Source organism: Ipomoea nil, unplaced genomic scaffold, assembly GCF_001879475.1.
Source record: "Ipomoea nil cultivar Tokyo-kokei standard unplaced genomic scaffold, Asagao_1.1 scaffold3069, whole genome shotgun sequence".
In the NCBI taxonomy this organism is placed as follows: domain Eukaryota; kingdom Viridiplantae; phylum Streptophyta; class Magnoliopsida; order Solanales; family Convolvulaceae; genus Ipomoea; species Ipomoea nil.
In genome coordinates this window covers 8,251,986-8,276,911 of record NW_017619497.1, presented here as the reverse complement: position 1 = coordinate 8,276,911, position 24,926 = coordinate 8,251,986, and the positions used below count along the sequence as shown (strand labels likewise).

At 38.1% G+C, this 24,926-nt stretch overlaps 3 protein-coding genes across 6 annotated transcripts; all 3 read left to right on the top strand.

Moving 5' to 3' along the window:
* The first annotated feature begins 1,891 nt into the window (after positions 1–1,891).
* LOC109165327 (lysM domain receptor-like kinase 3) lies at positions 1,892–8,647 on the top strand. 2 transcript variants are annotated; one of them, XM_019314039.1, is made up of 12 exons: positions 1,892–2,566; positions 5,840–5,873; positions 5,974–5,981; positions 6,071–6,238; positions 6,319–6,518; positions 6,612–6,701; positions 6,847–6,940; positions 7,051–7,202; positions 7,272–7,363; positions 7,456–7,594; positions 7,678–7,776; positions 7,871–8,647. In XM_019314039.1, exons 1-12 carry the CDS (start codon positions 1,927–1,929, stop codon positions 8,033–8,035), a joined length of 1,881 nt encoding a protein of 626 aa, XP_019169584.1. In that variant the 5' UTR covers positions 1,892–1,926; the 3' UTR covers positions 8,036–8,647. The 2 variants fall into 2 exon arrangements, with proteins under 2 accessions (XP_019169584.1, XP_019169585.1); XM_019314040.1 differs by lacking the exon at positions 1,892–2,566 and adding an exon at positions 4,524–5,204.
* A 3,904-nt stretch (positions 8,648–12,551) lies between these two features.
* Positions 12,552–17,595, top strand: LOC109165326 (protein OSCA1). 2 transcript variants are annotated; one of them, XM_019314037.1, is made up of 12 exons: positions 12,552–12,990; positions 13,497–13,819; positions 13,914–14,060; positions 14,173–14,308; positions 14,582–14,680; positions 14,759–14,884; positions 14,999–15,079; positions 15,391–15,731; positions 15,842–16,087; positions 16,176–16,500; positions 16,709–16,942; positions 17,084–17,595. In XM_019314037.1, exons 2-12 carry the CDS (start codon positions 13,506–13,508, stop codon positions 17,333–17,335), a joined length of 2,301 nt encoding a protein of 766 aa, XP_019169582.1. In that variant the 5' UTR covers positions 12,552–12,990; positions 13,497–13,505; the 3' UTR covers positions 17,336–17,595. The 2 variants fall into 2 exon arrangements, with proteins under 2 accessions (XP_019169582.1, XP_019169583.1); XM_019314038.1 differs by having other exon boundaries at positions 12,552–12,993; positions 13,498–13,819.
* Positions 17,596–18,071: 476 nt separating this feature from the next.
* LOC109165325 (leucine--tRNA ligase, chloroplastic/mitochondrial) lies at positions 18,072–24,520 on the top strand. Of its 2 annotated transcripts, XM_019314035.1 has the most exons (20): positions 18,072–18,550; positions 19,097–19,241; positions 19,334–19,390; positions 19,561–19,680; positions 19,768–19,872; positions 20,010–20,233; positions 20,350–20,416; positions 20,501–20,655; positions 20,966–21,230; positions 21,323–21,517; positions 21,623–21,702; positions 21,817–21,879; positions 22,004–22,085; positions 22,208–22,285; positions 22,385–22,486; positions 23,132–23,304; positions 23,386–23,563; positions 23,702–23,779; positions 23,875–24,006; positions 24,118–24,520. In XM_019314035.1, the coding sequence occupies exons 1-20, from the start codon at positions 18,183–18,185 to the stop codon at positions 24,361–24,363; spliced, it is 2,913 nt and encodes a 970-aa protein (XP_019169580.1). In that variant the 5' UTR covers positions 18,072–18,182; the 3' UTR covers positions 24,364–24,520. The 2 variants fall into 2 exon arrangements, with proteins under 2 accessions (XP_019169580.1, XP_019169581.1); XM_019314036.1 differs by lacking the exon at positions 18,072–18,550 and having other exon boundaries at positions 19,101–19,241; positions 19,338–19,390.
* The last annotated feature ends 406 nt before the right edge of the window (positions 24,521–24,926 follow it).

Below are 24,926 nucleotides of genomic sequence, written 5' to 3'. Positions count from 1 at the left end.
TGAAATGTTATTCAGTTTCAGTTTATATACACTGCAGTTTCATTTCACTATAACTACAGTATCATTTTGATATAACTGTAGTGTCGGTTTGGATATATTGTAGTGTCAGTTGGTGTTTAATACACCAAACAAACGGGCTCCGTTAACTCTAACGGTGGGCCGTTTCTTTACTTAAAGAAACGGCACCGTATATGGGCCGCGGTGCATAATCGATTATACACCGCGGTCTATAATATAACAACTGCTGGAGTAGGGTTCACTTTTTAAGGTGGACCATGATTTTAAATTGTGTATTTTTAGTATTAGAATTATGGACATTTAAAATATAAATTGTATTTTTAAGTTTTGTGAACTTGTGAATGGTCATTACAAATTGTGAATTTTTAAAAGGTAAATTGTGAACATTTAGTATGTAAATTGTGTATCATTGGACTTGGGTCTACATAATAATTTGCCGGCAATTAGCCACATGGCCTATTATGTATCAAACATCAAATTTTATGTGGACCTTGTCCAAAGACATACAATTTACATACTAAATGTTCACAATTTACCTTTAAAAATTTCACAATTGTGATGACCCTGTATTGTATTCACAAATTCTCAAAACTTAGAAACACAATTTATATTCTAGATGTTCACAATTCTAATACCTTACAAGGTGGACCCTGGTCCATAATATAACAATTGGTATCAAACCTATCTATTAGCGTTCCCTTAATCCCTTAATGTTAAAACAAGCTCACACACAGATCCCCGACTCTCTAATTGGCTCACTACTCTAACCCGACCAACTTAGCTGGGTTACTATTTTATCATGAGGTTGGAGAGAGTCTTTGTTGGTTCCATATTCTCCCAATGACATTTTGGTGAATAATAGAGTTGGTGGTGTGGTAAAAAACCAGGTTGATGCACTTTTAAGGTGATCTTTTCCAAGTCTCCCCATCCCTACTAACCCAAAAAAAAAAAAAAAAAAAAAACTATTTACGTGAGGTTCCTGAGGTTCAAGATATAGTACTCTAGCGATGTCAAAAACTTGAGTTATAAAAAAAAAAATCCCGAATAAGATAGATGACTAAATAAGTGTAGCATGATTTTCATACTTAAAGGTCACAAGTTCAATTATTATCAAAATATGTCCATTGAAAAAAGTAATAATACTACATCAATCCCAATTCTTATGATCTAGCTAAAAATTTTATTTATTTATTTATTTTCCATGAATCAAATCATGACACAAAACTTAAATTCATACATCATTTTCCAAAAAGAAAAGGAGGAAACGTCTTTTTCATGTCAATGTTTACTAAATTCGCTTATATATATATACCACCAGCTGCTTCATCAATATATATAATTCCATTATTAACGGAGCATATAATTTTGTTCACACGAATCATCCAATCAACGCAAATCGAGACAAAAGGTGGCCATGCAACACTACAAGTTGCTCACATATAAAATTCATTCACATGACAAATGCAGACAACTCCCCGCCTGGAGACAAACAAACAAACAACAACAACAAAAACATAAACATCTTTCACATATACAGTACAAGACGGCAATTCAATCATCCCAGAATATGCCTTCCAACAACTTCCTCATCATCATATATATATATATATATATATATTTCTTTTTGTCTGATAAGAAAAAGTCACAACTATTATTTGAAGTGTACATTACTCTCTTGTAACCCTAATAGGATTACAAAGAAGTAAATTAATTTAGGTTGTCTATAACTTATTAGCTTAAACTAAGAAGATCAATAGGTCGATCTCGTTAGAAATCGAACTTGTAACTTGTTACTGTTAGTCTGACTAATTTGACTGGGTTGCCACGTAATCATCATATTACTACATCTCAACTACTCGTCACTTAGCTTCCTCCCACCATTATCTCTTCGATCTACTTCAATTCGCCATGACCATTCCTGTATCCAAGGGAAAAAAGGCTGCTTTTTTCCACCTTAGGTTTTTCATATTCTTCTTGACATGCTTCAATGGCGGCGAAGCTAATTGCGGGAGTGGTTGCGGGCTTGCCTTAGCCTCGTACTATGTCTGGCAGGGGTGTAATCTTTCCTATATTAGAAACGTTTTTGGTCGAGAAATCCCAGATATTGTCCAGTACAATCCTGGGATTCGTAACTCGGATAGCATTAGCAGTGACACCAGAATAAACGTGCCGTTCTCCTGCGACTGCATAAACGGCGATTTCTTGGGGCACACGTTTCAGTACGAGACCGTCGCCGGCGATACGTATCGCAAGATTGCGACGTCGGCGTTTGCTAATCTCACTGATGAGTATTGGCTGAACCGGGTGAACCGTTTTGGCGCTCACGACATACCGGACAATGTTCCCATCAATGTCACCGTGAATTGCTCCTGCGGGGATGGAAGCGTTTCCGAGGACTATGGGTTGTTCTTGACGTACCCGCTTCGCCGCGGCCAGAACTTGTGGTCGGTGGCTCAGGAGTGCGGCCTTCCGGCTGAGCTGTTGCGCCGGTTTAACCCGGGTTCGGATTTTGCTGCCGGGTCGGGGATCGTCTTTGTGCCGGCTAAAGGTTAGTGTGGCGTTTAATTATGTCATTTGATTAAAATTTGCTTTTAGCCATATTTACAAATATTAAGGTATTTGGTTTGAGTTTCATGTGTAAAGTGTATAGTTTGGTGTTAAGTATCAAAGTTAGATTGACTCGATTTACCTTCCCATTAACTTAAGATGCCAGTTCATAGGATTCAAGATATAGTCCAAAAATTTGAATTATCAAAAAAGAGTTATATTACTTTTGTGATTTTTTAAAAACATTTTGTGACCATTTTTGTTGAAAATCACTAACAACCACCAATTTTTTTTTAGTTGGTTTAACTGTTCAAAATTTTTAACAATTTTTTATGGTCGATGTTACTTACAACTTTCTACTACGTACTAATTACAAATCAGTGCAAAAATTGGTCGGGATTTAGTCATATACATTTGTGATTTTTTAAAAAAATTGTTTTCAACCACTTTATTGTTGGAAATCACTTATACAACTATAAGTTGTTTTAGTTCGTCTAATTGTTACGTTCAAAATTTTCAAGAGACGTTTTAAATGGTTGATAATACTATTTACAACTTCCGACTAGTAATTAGCAATGGGTCTAAAAATTGTTCGGGGTTCAGTCATTAGAATAACATTTTTTGTGTTTTATTAAAATATTAATATGCTTGTGTATATTATACGTTACTATTTAATTTATACAATGTCATCATTGTAACATAAATTATATTAAACTTTGTGGAATATCTTCCTACTTGACTTGGCATGAAGTATTATAACCATTTTCTTTAATTTTGATTAGGCCAGCAAATTAAACAATAGAGAATTAAAGGGTGTTACGTAAATGGCTCGTTCTAATTATGCTTATTAATATATTTGGACCAACGTAATTGAAGTGATGGGAAGGATTATTTAAGCATGAAATGTATGTATTTAGTTGAATAATGCCACATTGTAGAGACAAGTAATAATGGCAACCCAAATCCACTTGTCTGTTTAAGGTTGTCCGTTTTTGTTGGTCCGACCGTAATCAATGTATTAGGCGCCATAACCGGGTGGCAGGTAAGTAAAAATAATGGGATATGATTATGCTTCTCCAAAATTAGGATGATCACAGGACGAGAAATATGTACTGATCAGTAATGTTACAAAAATCGTGTTTAGGCGTCGAGCGGTGACTGATCGCTTAAAATTTTGACAGAATCGTTGTTCTAAGCGGCTGGCTGCTTAGGCGACCTAGGTGTCGACTAGGTCGCGGACTATGTGGCCTAGGTGGTCTTTTAGGTGGTCTAAGCGAACATTTAGACTCTTGATTAGTTATTAAATAATTATTTTTTAAAAAAAAAAGGTCGCGTCTAGGCGTCCAAAGAAAACTTAGCTATTTTTGCAACCTTGCTGACCAAACAACTTTTTTTTGTCCTTAAACTTGATTTCTCACCCCAATTTTCGTCATCGTACGCGGAGGTAGGGTATTTGTTGACTTGTACTACTACTCGAGATTAGCTCAACTACTGGATGCGTTTTGGGCAAGGTAAACGGCCATGTACGCACTAGAAGAAAATTTCAACGGTATTTTATAGTTTGATTTTTGCCGGGAAATTTCCTCATAATTTCCGATCACTCTAGTCAACCCAAAATCTTCACAAACCAACTTTTTGATTCACGCCACGTTGAATAATGGCAGAAACAACACTAAAACAGCATTGTTGACTCGTAATAAATGAGCCCATTTACTCGTAATTGACGTGCTGTAATGGCCACTTCACAATCTTTTCAAAGCTCTCTGCATTTTACAGATTAGTGGGTGTTGTTAGTTGTACGACCAAAACTCCTAAACTAATTCCTGGGATTGGTTTGCTTTCCTCGTATGTCTAAAACATTAGTAGTTAGCGGTTTGGGCAATTCAATTGGTTCCTTGATAGAATCTTTAGAGTTGGTTACGCGAACAGTTCAGTTGATTCTTGCTTGATAGAATCTCTAGAATTAGCCGCTTAGACAGTTCAGTTGGTTCTTACCTAGTAGATCCCCGGCAAGAATCTCTAGAGTGTAATGGGTGTTGAAGAACATAGAATCTTGGGGCTTATGCTGTGCGTTTCTGGGCTGATCGTTTCTTGGGTCGGAGTTGAATCCCAGTGTAGCGACGGGTGCGACGCATTAGCATCGTACTACGTTTGGAACGGAGCAAATCTAACATTCATGTCCAAGGTTTTCTCGACCTCCATAAAAAACATCCTGAGCTACAATCCTCAGATAACCGACCCAAACTCCATACAATTCCGCAGCAGAATCAATGTCCCCTTCTCCTGCGGCTGCGTCAATGGGGGCTTCATGGCGCACCGGTTCGATTACCGGGTCAGGCCCGGCAACACTTACAACAGAATCGCTAAGCTCATCTTCTCCAATCTCACTTCTGCTGATATGCTGGCCAGGCCCGGGAACATCTCTGTCGGTAGTGTACTAAATGTAACTGTGAATTGTTCGTGTGGGGATGGTCGTGTGTCCCAGGATTATGGGTTGTTCATAACTTATCCTCTTCGCCCCGGTCAGAGTCTGCCCAGTATAGCCTATGATTTTGGGCTGGCTGCAAAGTTGTTGCAGGATTATAACCCTGGTGTGAACTTTAGCCAGGGAAGTGGTCTGGTTTATATTCCTGGAAAAGGTAATTGTTTTGATTACTAGTTGATATTTTGAGCATATAATATATAAAATATAGGCGGTGTAGTAGTTTTTTCAGTTTTGTTACTGTTGTGTATGTCTCATATTTATTGGAAGATGATACGCTCTCTGGGTAATTTAGTACATGTACCTTGTTTAGGGTTGCATATAAATATGACACCTGTAACCCATAGTAAAGAGCTCCTATAGACATAAACACATTGCAGAACCACCTATATCTTGTATTTTTTTTTTTTACTTTTCTGCCATTATTTTCGATTCTTGTTCTGGTTATCTCAACGGTTACAATGCTTCAATTTGGTATAGACATGTAGTTTAGTGTTTTAGTTAGACCAAATACATCATGCAATCCAATGTTGAAGAAAGGCACATCTTAGTTGGTTATTGTGGGCAAGAACATAGAATCAGTCCTGACAGTCGCAGTGTGGGAGTTACACCTGATGTGGTAGGCTCCTTGTGGGCACTAGGCACTGGTCCTCTCATCTAATGGGTCGCTGAGTCATGTGGTTTACCCGCCTTTGTGGGCAAACTATGATCGGGATTAGGAAACAAGAAATTTGATGTATGGATTGATATGATTAATGTTTGACAAGTGTTTTATGGGAACTGTCTATGCAGATCAAAATGGAACTTATCCACCTTTAAGGAGAAGGTGAGATACTCTATATAATGAAAATCAATAGATTTGGTTTCAGTTTATCCAGCCTATAGTTAATGTTCTGATATGTTGCTTTCACATTGTTCTTTTGCAGCTCAAGTGGTTAGCTCTACTTTGCCCTGATAATTCTCATTCTGAGTGGTTTCTGCTGTTACCATAATCTTAGAATGTGGTGAAATCTTGAATAACAGGAGGGATATCGGCTGGAGCCATTGCTGGGATAACAATTGGGTCGGTTTTTGGGGTCATTGCCCTCGCAGCTTGCTCGTATTTCATACTCTACCGAACCAAGAAAATCGAGGAAGAATCATTTCTCCAAACAACATCAGACGAGCATAACACTAATGAACATGTTCATTGTAAATGTCACATCTTAGGTTGTGGATGTTTATCCTTATTCACTTTTGTTCTGATAATGACTATGATGTTCTGCTATCAGGTCCTGCAAATTTGATTAGAAACACTTCGGTTTCTGGTCTTATTGATGCCACTTCACCAAGGCCGACAGGGATCACTGTGGACAAATCGGTGGAATTCTCATACGAAGAGCTTGCCAAGGCTACAGATAATTTCAGCATGGCCACTAAGATTGGGCAAGGCGGTTTTGGATGTGTTTTCTACGGGGAGCTAAGAGGCGAGGTATAAAGTTAGGCAAAATGCAGACAGATTACCAGTATGCATTTTCAGCTTTTGCTCGTTCGTTCTGACGTTATATTTCTCCATGAAATGCAGAAAGCTGCGATTAAGAAGATGGATATGCAAGCATCGAAAGAATTCCTGGCCGAGTTGAAGGTCTTAACGCACGTTCATCACTTGAACTTGGTAATTCATGCTTCCTGCTACTTGAACTTGTAGTTTCTTTTATGAATGTAAATTTTCGAGAACCAATCGGGTGATCTGAACCTTAAAACGCCCCGTTTGAAACCACTATGAATTTGTAACGTTTGGCATGATTGTATTGTTGCAGGTACGCTTAATAGGGTATTGTGTCGAGGGATCGTTGTTTTTAGTTTATGAATACATTGAAAATGGCAACCTAAGTCAGCATCTTCGCGGTTTAGGTAACATTATATATATATATACACCTTCCTGAGTTCCTGTCCTAATCAAAGTATCATATTCCATCATATTTTTTTTCATGAATGGTTGGTTATATGGTCTGTTTTTCCAGGTAGAGATCCATTGGCATGGCCTACGAGGGTGCAGATCGCTCTCGATGCAGCTAGAGGGCTAGAGTACATCCACGAGCATACAGTTCCGGTTTACATCCATCGCGATATAAAGTCAGCAAATATCTTGATAGACAAGAATTTCCGAGCTAAGGTTTGTGAAAAAGTTGATTCATTGATGACAACATTAACGCGTTTTTAAGTAAGTGTTCCAACTTCGCAGGTTGCAGATTTCGGGCTAACGAAGTTAACTGAAGTTGGAAGCACTTCTCTGCACACTCGCCTCGTGGGCACTTTTGGTTACATGTCTCCCGAGTAAGCATTGCTAAAAAGTAAAAACACACACAAAAACGGGCGAAGAAAACTTGTGAAATCGCTGAACTTTTTCCATAATGTTTTATCTGCAGATATGCACAGTATGGCGATGTTTCGCCTAAGATTGATGTGTATGCTTTTGGGGTTGTGATGTATGAGCTAATATCGGCTAAAGAAGCCATCGTCAAAACGAACGAAGTGGTTTCTGAAGCGAGGGGGCTAGTCGCCTTGGTAGATCCCTCGTACCCTTTCTTAGCAATCCTAAACTTCTGAAACATTAATGACAGTTCCAACATCTTATCAATCGTGTGCAGTTTGAGGATGTTCTTGATCGGGCAGACCCTGCAGAAGGGATACGAAAACTGGTCGATCCCAGGCTGGGCGACGACTGCCCCCTGGATTCGGTCGTTAAGGTAAAATACTAAAACGAAACATAGATGTGAGTGGAACAATATGGGAAGATGAGGTTCATTTTGGTGAACTGTTTTTGGGTGTCTTTGTTTGCAGATGGCTCATCTTGCCAAGGCTTGCACACATGAGAATCCTCAGCTCAGGCCTAGTATGAGGTCAATTGTTGTTGCTCTTATGACACTGTCATCCTCCTCTGAGGATTGGGATATCGGCTCGTTTTACGAAAACCAAGGTTTAGTACATCTAATGTCAGGAAGGTAGCTACCAAATCAGGGTCTCCAAAGAAGCAAGCTAATTCACAAAGCCTTTCACCAGGTCACATATGCCACTTCCACCTGTATATACATCTACCTCTAGTCCTCTGCTAGAACTAAAGGATTTTTTCCCTTTTTTTTGGCATTTTTACTTGTCAAATCGTTAATTTATTGAGAAAATTGTACTTCTGGTCCTAAATTATAGGGCAAGTGTAAGTTTAGTCGGCAAATTGACCCTTAATTAGTCATAAAAGTGATTACTTTTGTTCTTCGGAGATTTATTAGGGACCAAAATTGCAACTTTCACAAGTGGTTATTTTGGTCCGCCAACTGACGAAAACAGCCGCTTTTGTGGCTAATTAAGGGTCAGATTTACAATTCATGATAATTAAAAACTAAACTTCTACTTACACTATAACTTAAAGACCAGAAGTGCAATTTTCGGTTTTTAGATTGTATAGTTATGGTTGGCTAGGAAATTTGCAGCTCTATCTTCTATGATGATCTCTAAACCACTGACCTTCCTCTGTGCAGAAGTATTTGATGTCAAACCTGTTAAAAATCTAGATTTTTACCCCCAAAATATCTCAAAACCTTAATTAAAACCATCTTTTTCCTAGAATCTGTTGTTTTGTGTTTGAGAAATTTTCAACCTTATCATCTTGCTTTCTCAAGTGACCCTACTGGTTTATTTGTTTCCCTCACAACAACAGTGTGGTGAAGGGAATTTGAGCAAAAGCTACCAACTTGCTTAGGGGGGGACCAGCATGAAATGTGTTGCTCCACTTATTGTTATTTTTATATTTTCAATGATAAGACTATGCCACATGCCCCCATATGTTACCATACACAAGTGATTTTTTTTTTTTTTTTTTTTTTTTTGGTTTTAGATAACGAAGGAAACTCGCCGTCATTATTCAAGTCAAGAGTATGTATTAGATAAATTTTGTTTATGTGTAATAGCTTGCGAATCACACAGGAAAGGTAAATCGCACTAGAAAAAGTATGTGTATGTGTCGAACTCGATAAGGAGGTAAATCGTACTAAGAAATCCCTATGCATCAGGCTCGACTAAAATGGTGTTAGACAAGAATTGAACTGGTAACATTCTGATATAAGAATCATATTCCACTCATTCAGTCACCTGTTTGGGAGTTTTTGTTTGTTTGGATGGGTGGGGGGTTAGGTAATAGAGAGAATTGAAAGCTTATCTTGGCATTTATGAAATAGGTCTAAACTAAATCCAAACTAGTGAAATATCCTATCACACTGTCTCTTGATTGATGGAACTTTAAAATGTTAATAAATACTAGTTGAAAATAAAATCAAGAACTCCAATTAAGGTGGTTGGGTGATTTGTCACCAATACTGGTCATCAATAGTATTATTTGATTTGACTATTTTTGTAAATGTTTTCCCTTCCCATTTTATGAATACCAATGTACAAACTATTTAATAAGTAAATTATGAAATATTAAAAAATTATGCACTTCAATTACAATCGTTATATCGTGCACCATGTCGCACATAGCAATGTGAGCCCCGCGCCTCCCAAAACGACGTTGTTTTGTTAAGTTGTTAAAAAAAAATCATCTGTTTCGAATGCACATAAACTCATAACAGAATACACATAAACTCATAACATAATACACATAATCTAACATAATACATAATACACATAAACTCTTAACATAATACACATAAACTATAACATAATACACAAACTATAACATAATACACATAAACTCATAACATAATACACATAAACTCTTAACTGAATACACATAAAATCTTAACTGAATTCACATAAACTCATAACACAATACACATAAACTTTTAACTGAATACACATAAAATCTTAACTGAATTCACATAAACTCATAACACAATACACATAAACTTTTAACTGAAGACACATAGTGGGGTTTGGTTAACATAATACACAAAAACTCTTAACTGAATACATATAAACTCATAACACAATACACATAAAATTTTAACTGAATACACATAATGAGGTTTGGTCTGTTCAGATGGACGGAGTGAGGTCAACATGAAACGCGCGCGTTTTATGCCTGGGCGCACATTGTTATGTGCGGCGTGGTGCACGATATAATTTGCCCTTCAATTAAGTACTTCCTCAACTTACTGAATCACTTAAACCCAACAGGGTAGCTTAATTAAGTGGCAAATGAGCTCTCTTTGTGGGGGAGAATTCTGGAATAACCCGTGTTTAATTTTCACAAGTGACGATTTTCTTTGGGCCAGGACCTGGATTGTTAAGCGGATAGCCCAACCTCTCATATGTCAATACCACACCTTCATTGAGACTCGAATTCACAACCTCTCATATGAGAAAGCAACTTGATGATCTAGCTCAAAAATTGTCTACCTTTGTAGTGAAGTATAATTAGGTTATAACTTTTTAAAAAAATATGGGAAGGGTAAAAAGAGGAAGACAACCAAATTTTATATATAGTCTTGCACAATATCAGCAACAACAATTAAAAAAAAATAATAAATAACAAAAATCAGGTCTAATTAAGCCCTTTGGAGGTTTCAATTCTTGGAGATTTATAAACCTAGATCAAAATAATTATGGTATATTGCTGTCCAATTCAATTCGCACAAAAATTAACTTTCTTGTGTATGTGTTCGATAGAACATGACTAGTCTAACTGCTATACACATATAGTCATATACCTTTCTAATATTTTCAATCAAATAATAATGAAGATCCTCAATGTTAAATTCAAATTTTACCTTATTTATAGCCAACAATGAGCCACTATCAATAACAATGTAATCAAAAGTAAATTTTTTTTGCAAAGAATATCTAGTAATACACGTATATCTGGTATAAACTTGATGAATATAATATAAAATAACGTAACATTGGGACAACATTTGTTAATCATGTCATGATCAAATAAATAATAAGATCAGATTCAATTGTTTACAATAAAAGAATGGCTACTTACGTTGCCCTAATGGGGCCTGGGTGGCTTTTCCATTCCCACCATGGCTCCAATTAAGTTCCTTTTGCAGTATGATTAGGCTGTAAGGCATGCATGAATGATGATTGCATGGTGAGTCTCCATTTCTTCCTTTGGACAATGGGGACATTATCTTTTTCTTGTTTTTGTCATTTTGCATTTTCATTTCACCATCACCATTCATACTCATGTCCCACATGGCCGGATTATATTAAGTTAAATATATCATGTAACATGTATGGGCTGCACCCATATTTATTCATATAATTATAAACACTACACACATTTATTGGGAATACTTGTTTGGTAAATATTTGTTCACTGATTGGGTTAATAGGTTTGATCAGTAGATAACATTAGTTGATTGTAGAAAAATATTTGATATATTAATTGTTAGCTGATAGCTAATTATACACAAAAATGACTTTCTTAAAAAGCTTATCGAAAAAGCTACTTTGATCAGTTTTTTGAATTTTAATATGTTGGAGCAATAAGTTGTTACAAAAACCTAATTAATCAAATACTTATATTGAATGTTTAACAAAGTCAAACAGCTAATAATGGTCAAATAAACCTAAATTAGCTGATAAACTAACTATATTACCAAACAAAGCCAAGCGTTTTCCAAATTAATTTAATTCATTTAATCAAAACAAAGAATTTAAAAAAAATGATTCTATTTACAGATGTGTTATTGGCATGTTTAAAAAATGAGGAGAATTTAATTAGCATAAGGCATAATTATTTGATTGTTTCAAACTTCTGACCAAAGGCAGCTTGCATTATATTGGAATAAGTGAGATTCAAGAAAGTATAATTGTTTTTTTCGAAAGAAAGTATAATTGTTTTTATTTATGCACTGACTTGAGATTATATTTTATTTTTAAAAATTTGATTGTAGTGTCGACTTTTACTACAAAATACAATACAATTTTATTACAGCAATATAATAAATATACAGAATCATTTATTATAATATTATTAATCCTGAATTAATTAGCTCTCTAAATTCAAGAAATAGGACAATTAGATTCAACAAATAATAACATCACATTAACAATAGTCAAACTTCAAACTGTTCATTTGCCGGCTGGCTATGGCGTCTGACAACATTGTCAAAACAGCTCAACTCTATCCACACAATCCCAACAACTACAGCCTTGCTGCAATTTTACTTTAAAAAAAAAAATAATTAGTAAAACTAATATTAACAATTTAAACCACGAAATAAACATAATTTCGATATTAGATTCTAAACATGTAGCAATATATACTCTGAATAAAACATAATCATAATTATATAGTCACTCTTATTAACCCTGTTAATCCGACGGTCTGAGGTGTTTCCACGAGGAACAACCAAACCCCAGCACGGCAAACGTGTTCAAGGGTCTCAAGCGAGAAAAGTAGCCGTTAAACCAAATCTAAGTCCACGTGGCTTTGCCGACACCGAAAATGAAGTGTACGAACTATTAATTTATGTAAGAAGATAAAAATGAAAACTAACCGCTAACATTGAATACTAAAAATGTCAGTTCAACTCCTCCACTGAAAACGTTTTTAGAACTTGACGATTCACGTTGTCTTGTCCCAAAACCCCATACTTCATTTCCAAGACTCGCAATCTTCTTCCTCACTGAAAAAGTTGCTCCCTTTTCCCAACAAAGAAAATCCCCATTTTCCGATTGTTACGGAGTATGTTAACCTACGGTCTACGGGTAGTTATACTTTACGTTATAATAATGTTACTGTACTAGATTTGGGATTTGGTTTTTGTGTTCTGGGTTTGGGTAAAAGTGGGTGCGATGAGAGGGAAAGAGACAGATGTTCCTCTGGAATCTTCTTGACTTCCTTTCATCTCTGAAGCGATTCCAACACTCACCGTCCGGAAATTGAGTGTATTCCTCTCCCTGCCAATCTTCTGGGCACCCAGAAGAAAAAATAATTTCCAAGTAAAAGAGAAAAAAAGGTATGATCTTTTGCTCCCTTTTTGTTTAATTTTGTGTTTCTCCTTATGCAGTTGCTGTGGAAGGTGCAAAGTTGTGAAATTTGTGGGTTAAACTTCAATCTTTATGAATACTGTGACAAAGATTCAGTTTTTCAGCAGAGAACTCCTTTTGTAGTATGTTTTTGTTAGTGAATTGATTGTCTTTTCTGTTTGGATTTAAGCATTTGGCTCATGAAACAGATTATTACTGTGTGAATGTGTATATTTGTTTCTGGGAATCCTTTACTTTCTGGGTGGTATGGTGCAAATTGGTTTAATTTGTAGTACCTTTTATCTCAAATCTAGGCAAGTAATTTATTTAAACCATGAATTTGTTGATTGGATTGGTTCAGTATCAATTTGAACAGGAAATTCCTATTAGTTGCAGCATTAATGTTAATATGATGGTGTATCTCAGAACATGATTTGGTATATTATACTGTAAAATGATATGCCATAACACAAAGTTTCTATCTTTATTATTCAGGTGCTAGATGGCGACATTGGGTGATATGGGGGTTGCGGCCGCTATTAATATTCTCACTGCATTTATCTTCCTAGTGGCGTTTGCAATTCTACGGCTTCAGCCATTCAATGACAGAGTGTATTTCCCGAAATGGTATCTTAAAGGTTTGAGAAGTAGCCCGTCACAATCTGGGGCATTTGTGAAGAGGATTGTTAATTTGGATTGGAGATCGTACGTGAGGTTTCTGAACTGGATGCCCGAAGCACTGAAAATGCCGGAACCTGAGCTCATTGATCACGCTGGACTTGACTCCGCTGTATATTTGAGGATCTACTTACTCGGGTATGCCTGTGTCACTTCTAATTGCGTTTCTGAATTGTTCCGAGTTCTGATAACTCGTTATTTATTGCCAATTTCTGGGTTTTGATATGTGCAGGCTGAAAATCTTCGTTCCTATAGCATTGCTGTCGTGGGCTGTCCTTGTTCCCGTTAACTGGACCAATAGCACCTTGAAAGACTCTAACTTGACCTATAGCAACATTGATAAGCTTTCGATTTCCAATATTCCACAAGGCTCTCCCAGGTTTGAATCTTTTCTTCGAGCATTGAAGTTATCCAGCACTAAAAATACGTGTTTCCAGTTTCGTTAACTTAATAGCTTCACGATCTGATTAGAACATACGGTTTTTATGCAGGTTTTGGGCTCATATTGTGATGGCCTACGCTTTTACGTTTTGGACATGCTATGTTTTGCGCACCGAGTATGCAAAAGTTGCTGATATGCGTCTTCACTTTCTTGCTTCAGAAAAGCGGCGACCTGATCAATATACAGTAAGATGCGAATTCCTTGCTGAACTTTGATTCGGGAAGTTTTGACATGAAAGTATTGGAAAATCCCGAATATGTACTCCATAGTATTTTGATATTCTCTCTCTTTTCTTTTTGTTATAAAACCTTTTCATACTTAGGATTCCCTTGTCCCCGAGTCCAGTTTTGGATTCTGGCATTGTTATTGTGACTTTCGCATGCATTATTATGTCTACCCTTTGATATCCCGAACTCTTATATGCATAACTTGTTTACCCGTCGTTCTATTGTTTGCAGGTCCTTGTTAGGAATGTCCCTCCAGATCCTGATGAATCGTACAGTGAAAGTGTGGAGCATTTTTTCCTTGTTAACCATCAAGATTATCTAACGAATCAGGTTTGATCCGAACAAAAGCTCAAAGCCTTTTGATTTAGTATCTTTCACCGTTTTTCTTATATTACGAGACTCGTGCAGGTTGTATGCAATGCAAACAAACTTGCGAAATTGGTGAAGCAGAAGGAGAGTAAGCAGAATTGGCTTGATTATTACCAGTTAAAGTATTCTAGGGGGGGCGATATGTCGAAACGCCCTACGATGAAGGTATCGTTGGGTTACTTGACCTTATAAGTTGTTTTATTGTCATTCTTCGATGCTCTTTACTTTCAAATCTTGTTTGACTGACTCCTTCCATTGCATTCCATCTCGAACTTGCAGACTGGTTGTCTCGGCCTCTGTGGAAATAGAGTGGATGCTATAGACCACCAAACAGCTGAGATTGAGAGATTATCGAAAGAAGTAAGTACTAATGCTTTAGATCGATTTCCCAGACCACGTTGCTGTTGAAAATAAAGAGTTAGTTTTATCTATAGGGTTGTGTCTGTTTATGAATAGGTATTTACAGTTATGTATTTGTGTATATATATGTACTGTGTTTCTGTATTAGAAACAGAGAATACTAATATAATTTCAGTCTTATATACATTTCCTAGTCCTTGATTCTTCATATTGCTTCCACCTAACTGGCGGGTGGTATTATTCTCCACCCGCCAGGCTATTCCATCTTCCAAATTCAACATTATTCTAAGTCTTTCTTTCCGCACTTGTAGATTGCTGAAGAGAAAGAAAGGGTAAAAAACGACCCCAAAGCTCTCATGCCTGCATCGTTTGTCTCCTTCAAATCTCGATGGTCTGCTGCAGTTGCTGCACAAACACAACAGTCCAGAAACCCGACTTTGTGGTTGACAGAGTGGGCCCCAGAGCCCCGTGATGTGTACTGGGACAATCTGGCAATTCCATATGTCTCGCTGACGATTAGGAGGCTCATAATTGCTGTTGCCTTCTTTTTCCTCACTTTCTTTTTCATGATTCCTGTTGCATCTGTCCAAGGTCTCGCTAGCATTGAAGGTATCGAGAAAAGGGCACGATTTTTGAAGCCTATTATCGAGAAGTAAGTGGTGACACTTCTAGATGAGATCATACTTCATTGTTAAATTTTTTTTGCACTTGTAGATGGTATATAAAAGAGGAGTTATCGAAATAATTCCCGTTACCATGCAGAAAATTCATCAAAGCGTTCATTCAAGGCTTTCTGCCCGGTCTTGCGTTGAAGATTTTTCTCATTGTGCTGCCTTCTATATTGATGCTGATGTCCAAATTTGAAGGCTTTCTGAGTCTATCATCGTTGGAGCGAAGAGCAGCTTCCCGATATTATATTTTCAACTTCGTGAACGTCTTCTTTGCCAGCATAATTGCGGGAGCTGCCTTCGAACAGTTGAACACTTTCCTCCATTCGTCAGCAGACAGGTATGTTATTCCTTTGTTCGGTCCAAGTATTGATTTTTTCAAATGATACTTTCAAATGAATGCTTAGCGTCTGTTACCCGTTTTGCAGTATCCCGAAAACTATTGGTACTGCTATCCCGATGAAAGCCACTTTCTTCATAACCTATATAATGGTCGATGGATGGTCGGGAACTGCTGGGGAGATTTTGAGGCTGAAACCACTTATAATCTACCATCTCAAGAACTTTTTCCTGGTGAAAACCGAAAAGGACCGGGAGGAGGCAATGGATGCTGGAAGCATCGGTTTTAACACGGGCGAGCCCCAAATCCAGTTGTACTTCTTGTTGGGCCTTGTCTATGCTGTCGTCACGCCAATTCTTATTCCTTTCATAATCGTGTTCTTTGGTTTCGCCTTCCTTGTATATCGACATCAGGTATTTCATTTCCTGGTTCCTAAGTTACTCGGTTTGTTGTTACAACCTTGGTGACAATTGACAATGTTTTAGAGGAGTCGTTTTTTTATATGACGAGAGAAACCTGCAGTCACTATCTGAGGGTGTGCAGTCGTTTTTGACAGTACAGATGGTCTGTCTTTAAATGTTCTGTCCATTAACTGAACCATTTCCCCGATTCGTCTGACAGATCATTAACGTGTACAACCAAGAGTACGAAAGTGCTGCAGCGTTCTGGCCAGCGGTCCACGGGCGCATAATATTTGCATTGGTCTTCTCTCAAATCTCGACATTGGGATTGCTGAGCACGAAGCACGCTGCTACATCAGCGCCATTCCTGATCGCTCTTCCTGTACTAACCATCTCGTTTCATTTGTTCTGCAAAGGCCGATATGAGCCAGCATTTACCAAATATCCACTACAGGTACTATTCTAAGCTCGGGTTAGCCTAGTGGCCGGGGGTCAAGTCTTAGCATTCTCCCGCTCGACTGTTATGCAAGTATAAGGAAATAAAATTTCGCCAACGCTATCAGCTATAGCTGACAGATATCGTTTTGGATTTCAGGAAGCAAAGATGAAAGATACTCTGGAAAGAGCAAGAGAGCCTACTCTGAACCTGAAAGCCTACCTGCAAGATGCTTATGTGCACCCGGTTTTCAAAGAAGGCGACGATGATGAGGACGATGAGATGAGTGAAAAGCTGGAGATGGAGGGCATATTGGTCCCCACGAAACGCCAGTCCCGGAGGAACACACCGGCTCCAAGCAAAGTCAGCGGCGGCTCCTCACCAGACGTGATTTTGGAGAAAGAACCCTGATGGTTTACTAGTTCTTTAGGAGCTTGATGAAAATACAGTGTAAATTATCATCTGCCATGGCAGCTGAAAGCCACCTTTGTATAGGACTCCCATACCATATTCCATGAAGGGGCATTGGGAAATCTGTAGGTTAAGGCAAAATGTTGAGGTTCAGTGTGTTAGATATGTGTGGTGTTTTCAGGAGGAAGATTCAATTTGAAGTGTTAGATATTTCTGTAATTTCATCTCTCTTATTCCTTCAGTCTAATGATTTGGTTCCAAACATCCCATGTGTAGTTGTATGTACACTTACACCCATAACAAATACCCCCCAACATATTAAAATTTGATATTCTAAGATAGTAGGGGTCAAATAGGTCATTGAACTGCACACGATAATGCAATTAGGTCACTGAACCTAAAATGTTGATAATTTTGAATTTGTTACATTTGATTTGAGAGGATTATAGGTGAATTGAAGTAAACTAGTCTAAGTTACTTAAAATTAACGCCTATTTTTGTTGTACATGATATTCTTGCGAAGACTAATTGCAAAGAGAAAATTTCAATTTTGATCACATGACTATGGACATTGTTAATTTCAACATCTGACTTTTAAAAGTGTCAATTTAGTGCATTGACTATGTAATTTTTGTTAATTTTAGTCACTCCGATCAAATTGACAATTAAATTTGACCCGAAAAATTTAATCCAACATTTAGTCTAAAAAGGATCAAAAGACGATTTTGTCCCTCAGATTATCCGCCCAAACTTACCGCCAAGTCGCAGGCTACGTTATCTCCATCTTCATCATCGAACACTGTCCACCACCACTCAGCCACGCCTCACTTCTCCCTTCCAAAGCACAATGAACACCCAATTCGAGATTCACTCGCGCCTCCGCTTGCTTCAACAGCCCTTTTCTCAGCCTCCGTTTTGCCGCCGTGAGTTGCTTATCTCCACCCACTTCAGGCCTCTTCTCCGCCGTCGCTCATTCTCCTTCCTCCGCCTCAGGCTCTCCAATTGTGTCAGCAAAACCAATGGTATAAGCTGCGTTAAAGTGGAGGATGAGCAGAAGGAAAATGAAGAGCAACAAGTGAGGCGAGCCTACCCCTTTCACGAAATCGAGCCCAAGTGGCAGAAATTTTGGGAGGAGAAGAAGACATTCCGGACCCCCGATGAAATTGACACTTCGAAACCCAAGTATTATGTTCTCGACATGTTCCCATATCCAAGGTTCTTATTTTCTCTCATACTATATACCATTAATCAATTACTCTACTGTTCTCAGGAAGGGGATGCTGTGGGAGCAGAAAAGATAATGACTTTACTATAACTCTTGATTTTTTTCTTTTTTAGGGTAAAGTTTCACTTTTGGTTCAGTTATATCCAACTTAGTCTTGAGTTATATGCATAATCATAACCTCTAAGTTATGCTTAAAATGGGCATTTTAGTATATGAAGGACCGAATCAGTCATTTTATTAAATGATATATTGGTGGCAAAAATAATCCATGGATAAGTGACGACTAAGTCTGTACCACGAGTATTACATTGACCAAAAATTTGGGGGTGGTGGCAAGGGAAGCTGGTGCCTGGTGGCTACTGGCTACATAGAAATCGAAAAGGTGGAGCCTTTAAGGATTCACAACTAGCATTTGCCTCTAAATGCCATAGATGGTGATAAGCTGTTCATATGATTTTAATGATTTAGCCTTTATCAGTTTCAATCAACTTTAGGACTTTCCTCATGATGATCTCCCATTTGATCGTTTCTTGCAGTGGAGCAGGTTTACATGTTGGCCATCCTCTTGGATACACTGCTACAGATATCCTTGCTAGATTTAAGCGGATGCAAGGTTACAATGTTTTGCACCCAATGGGATGGGATGCCTTTGGCTTACCTGCAGAGCAATATGCAATAGAGGTTGTTTTCATTCTTTTTATCATGATTAACTTTGATTCCTGTGTTTTGGTAATGTATCTTTATATATTTTTTTTCTTGCCTTTGTTTGATAGACAGGCACACACCCAAGAATCACAACAATAAGAAATATAAACCGCTTCCGGTTACAGGTACCTGCCTCAGTGTCTCATATTGCCTGATATTTGACTTATTTGCTACAATGATATTGCTTCTATTTCATGTATCTTGCCTCTAATTTAACTTGGTGAGTTGATAAATAAAAAAAAAAAGAAAAAAAAAAAAAGAACTAATTGACTGACATCTAAAAATGACCTTTCAGCTCAAATCATTAGGCTTCTCATATGATTGGGACCGTGAAATTAGTACAACTGAACCTGAATACTATAGATGGACGCAGTGGATATTTATTCAATTATTGAAACGCGGGCTAGCATATCAGGTATGGCGTACTCTTAGAATGGTAGTAATTTCTCCTAGAACTGGACTTAAAAGAGTTTTTTTTTTTTTTTTTTTTGCTATATTTTAGGCTGAAGTTCCTGTAAATTGGTGTCCTGCCCTCGGTACTGTCTTGGCAAATGAAGAGGTAATTGATGGAGTAAGTGAGCGTGGAGGGCATCCTGTCATTAGAAAGGTATGCTTTTGTTATACACAATTAAGTTGTTTTAACCCTCTGAGTAGCTTTTGCTTTTTTATTCTCCCTTTATTTCCTTAATTTTTGTTTCTTGAATGCTTTCATGATTTTACAGTACATTGTTTATTGCAGAGCAGCCTATGCGGCAATGGATGTTGAAAATTACTGCATATGCCGATCGCCTTCTTGAAGATTTAGATGACCTTGATTGGCCTGAAAGTATTAAGGAAATGCAGAGAAACTGGATAGGGAGGTCGGAGGGAGCGGAGATGGAATTTTGTGTCTTAGATGGTGATGGTCGAGATAGAGATTTGAAAATTACTGTATACACAACACGGCCTGATACTATTTTTGGGGCAAAGTACGCATTTTTGCTTTCTTTTTTACTACTTCATGCCCCCCTTAGTTCCTTTTTTTTTTGGCAGCTTCACTAGTGGTAAGTTTTTTTTTTTTTTTTTTTTTTTTTTTTTCATGCAGCTATTTAGTCCTTGCACCTGAGCATACTCTAATGTCGTCAATTGTATCAGAATCCGAAAAACAAAATGTATGTTTGTCTGGCCTCTGAAGTTGTTAATCTCGCAGTTCTCGGGACTTGGGGTTTCTAAGCTGCTACCTATTTTAAGCACAGGTGGAGGCGTACACAGAGCTTGCCTCAAGAAAGAGTGACCTTGAGAGGACTGAGCTTCAAAAGGAAAAAACAGGAGTATTTACCGGTTGCTATGCAAGAAATCCAGCTAATGGGAAAGCTATTCCAATTTGGGTTGCTGACTACGTCTTGGGAAGGTTTGTTTGTCCTTGTTGAGCATACATACAATATATAAACATAAATGTGTGGTTCAGTTATCAGCTTAAACTTTTAGTTGGGACAGAACGCATTATTCAATTTGGTATCAGTGCCAATCCCATGCACATGGTCATGGGTTCGAATCTCCCTGTCACCTGATAAAAAGAGATTATGGTCCAAAGTAATCGGCCCTTGAGCATAAAATATATAAACATGTTTAGTCCAACTATTAGCGTAGGCTTTTAGTTGAGACGGAACACATTTTCAATTGTCCTTTCCCGAATCTGACTGTTATAACCTGTATTGCAGCTATGGAACTGGAGCAATAATGGCTGTGCCTGCTCATGATACACGCGACCATGAGTTTGCACTGAAGTATAATATTCCAATTTCATGGGTTATCATGCCCGTTGATGATACTCTCAGAAATCTTGAGAAAGCTTATACGGGTGAAGGAACAATGATGAATTCATCGAGTTCATTGACAGGGCTCGACATTAATGGCTTGCCTAGCAAAACCGCAGCTTCTAGAGTCATTGAGTGGCTTGAAAAAAGTGGGTCTGGAAAGAAACAGGTGCTTCCTAGCTCTTACTTTTTACGCGATATAAATCTCGTACTTTTGGGGACTCTATTGGGAAGGTATTTTTACAATTTATCTAATTTCAGGTAAATTACAAGCTGAGAGACTGGCTTTTTGCCCGACAACGTTATTGGGGAGAGCCTATTCCTGTTATGTTTTTGGATGAAACTGGAGAATGTGTTCCGGTTCCTGACACTGAGCTGCCCCTTATCCTTCCTGAGCTCGATGATTTTACTCCCACGGGGACAGGGGAACCACCCCTTTCTAAAGCCGGATCTTGGGTATGTTTAGACTTCTTGTCAGCTTCTTAATCCAGTCGATATGTCGGGCAAGTTCTGAGTTGCATAGAAATTTTGAGTTACACAATCTTATACCTTTTATTTCAGGTTGAAACTAAAGATCATCTGTCTGGAAAGCCCGCCCTACGTGAAACAAACACTATGCCACAATGGGCTGGTTCTTGCTGGTAATGGGTTTTCTAGAAGCTATAAGCTACATTTTCGTGATTTGCTGTATAGTATCTACATGATATAGTTACCATCTGTATATTTCAAGGCTATATATTTTCTATTTATTTCAGGTACTATTTAAGATTTATAGACCCAAGAAATTCCAGTGCATTGGTTGACAAGGAAAAAGAAAGGTTAGTCGGTCTTTTCTCTAGGCACGCTGCTTAGGTTCTATTTATTTATGCTTAATTTTGTTTTATTATCGCAATTTCTACGTTCTTCAAATCTTCATGAGCTTCAACGTATTCTTTTGTGCAGGTATTGGAGCCCTGTTGACGTTTATGTTGGTGGGGCAGAACATGCTGTTCTTCATTTACTTTATGCCCGATTCTGGCACAAGGTACGAGTTATGAAGCATCGAATATTCTTTTTTGTGCATCTCGAGACTCGAGGCATTATTTTTTATGGCTTAAGAAGCAGCTGGAGGGCAATATTGGTATTTAAATGTGTCGATTGTTGCAGGTTCTCTATGATATTGGTGTAGTTTCGACAAAAGAGCCGTTTAAATGTGTGATAAATCAGGGAATCATCCTTGGAGAAGTAAGTATAGCTTTGCTGTGGGAAGGGTTTCATTACGTTTCGTTTTCGATCATTAATATGGAGGTGTTTATCTCAAAATGAAACATGATTATGCCACAGGTTCAATATATTGCATACAAAGATCAGAATGGCAACTTGATATCAGCGCACTTGATTGATGAATTGACAGAGTGTAATCAAGAAAGAATACCAGAAGAGAAGGTATGTTCACTTCCCGCTCTTAATTTGTTTAGCTTCGGTTTTTGTTAATCTAAACAGATTCCTTTGAAGACCTTTATTGGCCTCCGCCCAACAATTCCCCTTACCCAGCACCAACCAGTCTTAAATGTTATTGTTGGGACTCGAGAACCCGTGACCTGGCTCTGATACCACTTGTTAGATCAAGCGCTTACCACTACGCCAAAAACTATAGCTAGTAGCGAATGCGCAACTTTATTTCCTTGTAGACTGCCATCACATTTTCGAGAGGCTGGGTGCTGGACTTGGCCTAATTTTAAGCCCTTTATCGGCCTCCGCCCAACAATTCCCCCCACCCAGCACCAACCAGTCTTAAATGTTATTGCTCGGACTCGAGAACCCCTGACCTGGCTCTGATAGCTTACCATTAAGCCAAAAACTATAGCTAGTAGTGAAGGCGCAACTTTATTTCCTTATAAACCACCATCACATTTTCGAGACACTGGGTGTTGGACTTAGCCTTTTAAGCCCTTTATCGACCTCCGCTCAACAATTCCCCAGCTACCAGGTGCTAGACTTGGCCTTTATCAGCCACCGCCCAATAGTTTTACAAATACCATTTTGAACAGAGTTGATTTCTGAGAAAACATGTAATTTTGGATGATGCAGGTCATAAAATCTGGGAATTCATTTGTGTTAAAAGATGATCCAAGTATACGTTTGGTTACCCGAGCTTACAAGATGAGTAAGAGTAGGGGAAATGTCATAAACCCAGATGATGTTGTTTTTGAGTACGGTGCAGATTCTCTTCGCTTATATGAAATGTTTATGGGTCCATTGAGGTATCTCTCACTTTCTTTGCCCCATCCTTATCTCCTTTTTGTTGCGAAAACTTATCGCACAGCTTTCATCATCTGCAACAGAGACTCGAAACAATGGAGTACCAGTGGCATTGAAGGTGTTCATCGTTTTCTGGCAAGAGTTTGGAGATTGATAATCGGTCCACCTTTACCCAACGGTACGTTTCAGGATGGGACTGTAACTGTGGACGAGAAACCGTCAATAGAACAACATCGTTGTCTCCATCGCACCATTGAAAAGGTAAATACATATTCTTCTTAGAACCGTCAATAGAACAGCATCCCTATCGGCATTACATAGAGAACCTCGAGGATGACACAGAATCTCTTCCTAGGATGTTTTACCATATCTTTTCGTCTGGTGAATTGGTTTTTGCAGGTAACCGAAGAAATTGAAGGAACGCGATTCAACACAGGCATTTCTGCAATGATGGAGTTCATAAACGCTGCATATAAGGTCTCGTCGTCTCTCTTCCTATTTCACCATTAACGCCTTCTTCTCCCGAGTTTCTGTATAAAGTTTCTTAACAAGTTTTCACTTCACACTTTCAGTGGGACAAACTTCCAACCTCAATAATAGAACAATTTGTTTTGCTGCTTTCACCATATGCACCTCACATGTCTGAGGAGCTCTGGTCTCGCTTGGGACACGCAAAATCGCTCGCATATCAGCCTTTCCCTAAGGTACGAGTTTATATGTGTTCTGTCTCAACTAAAAGTTTAAACTGATAGTAAGATTACTGGTTTATCTTTTATCTTCGACTCCAACCCACCCTCCCGGGCTTCCTTACTCAGGCGGATCCCGCTTACTTAAAAGACAGCACCGTGGTTCTCCCCGTCCAAATCAACGGGAAGACGAGGGGAACCATAGAGGTGGAAGAAGGATGCACAGAAGAGGATGCTTTTAGGTTAGCTTCAGTTGATGCAAAACTGTGCAAGTTTCTTGATGGGATTAATGTAAGGAAAAGAATATATGTCCCTGGCAAAATCTTGAACGTTGTTGTGGAAGCCCCCAAGAAGGTCAAGGTGGTTCAACAATAGTTGATTTAAAAAAAAAAAAAACATTATTCTCCCATCTGGGTCCCACTTGTCGCTGTCTAAAACCTTATTACAGAAGAGATAAAATTGTAAAATGTATCTTAAACGTTTTACGGTTACCTTCCATTTTGACTAATTGTAATGCAATAATTAATGTTAATGTGCGTGTTTTGTTTGGTGGACAACATGTACCAGATTACCAGATCTGACATAGAAAATCGCGGCGCGACGTCGCCGTCCATTGCTGGTCTGTCAGATGCGTGTTTCCATTCCTTTACAACTCGGCTTTGGTCCTGCCACGTCCCCGTCGCTTGCACCGCCCGCCGCCTAACAATCCTAAAATTATAAAACACAAACATAAATAACTACGCAAAACTATCCTAAAATTAGAAAACCATCATATAAACGCAAAACTATCCTAAAATTAGAAAACCACAGATAACTAGATAATATTTTCTCAACAAAAAAAGTCAGTGAAGTTCGCATTTTGGCTTTAAAAGGTAAAGAATTATAATGAGTAAGACGAGATTATAAAGATTAAAAAAAAAAAAAAACAAAGGCTCTGA

Excerpts from the sequence above, each read along its gene's own strand:
- LOC109165326 (XM_019314037.1), top strand. The coding sequence starts at position 13,506 with ATGGCGACATTGGGTGATATGGGGGTTGCGGCCGCTATTAATATTCTC. Across the intron at positions 14,885-14,998 it reads CGAAACGCCCTACGATGAAG|ACTGGTTGTCTCGGCCTCTG; the intron begins GTATCGTTGGGT and ends TCGAACTTGCAG. Across the intron at positions 15,732-15,841 it reads TTGAAGCCTATTATCGAGAA|AAAATTCATCAAAGCGTTCA; the intron begins GTAAGTGGTGAC and ends GTTACCATGCAG.
- LOC109165327 (XM_019314039.1), top strand. The coding sequence starts at position 1,927 with ATGACCATTCCTGTATCCAAGGGAAAAAAGGCTGCTTTTTTCCACCTT. Across the intron at positions 7,203-7,271 it reads ACAAGAATTTCCGAGCTAAG|GTTGCAGATTTCGGGCTAAC; the intron begins GTTTGTGAAAAA and ends CCAACTTCGCAG. Across the intron at positions 7,595-7,677 it reads CGAGGGGGCTAGTCGCCTTG|TTTGAGGATGTTCTTGATCG; the intron begins GTAGATCCCTCG and ends AATCGTGTGCAG.
- LOC109165325 (XM_019314035.1), top strand. The coding sequence starts at position 18,183 with ATGAACACCCAATTCGAGATTCACTCGCGCCTCCGCTTGCTTCAACAG. Across the intron at positions 19,681-19,767 it reads AACGCGGGCTAGCATATCAG|GCTGAAGTTCCTGTAAATTG; the intron begins GTATGGCGTACT and ends GCTATATTTTAG. Across the intron at positions 20,234-20,349 it reads GATACTATTTTTGGGGCAAA|CTATTTAGTCCTTGCACCTG; the intron begins GTACGCATTTTT and ends TTTTTCATGCAG.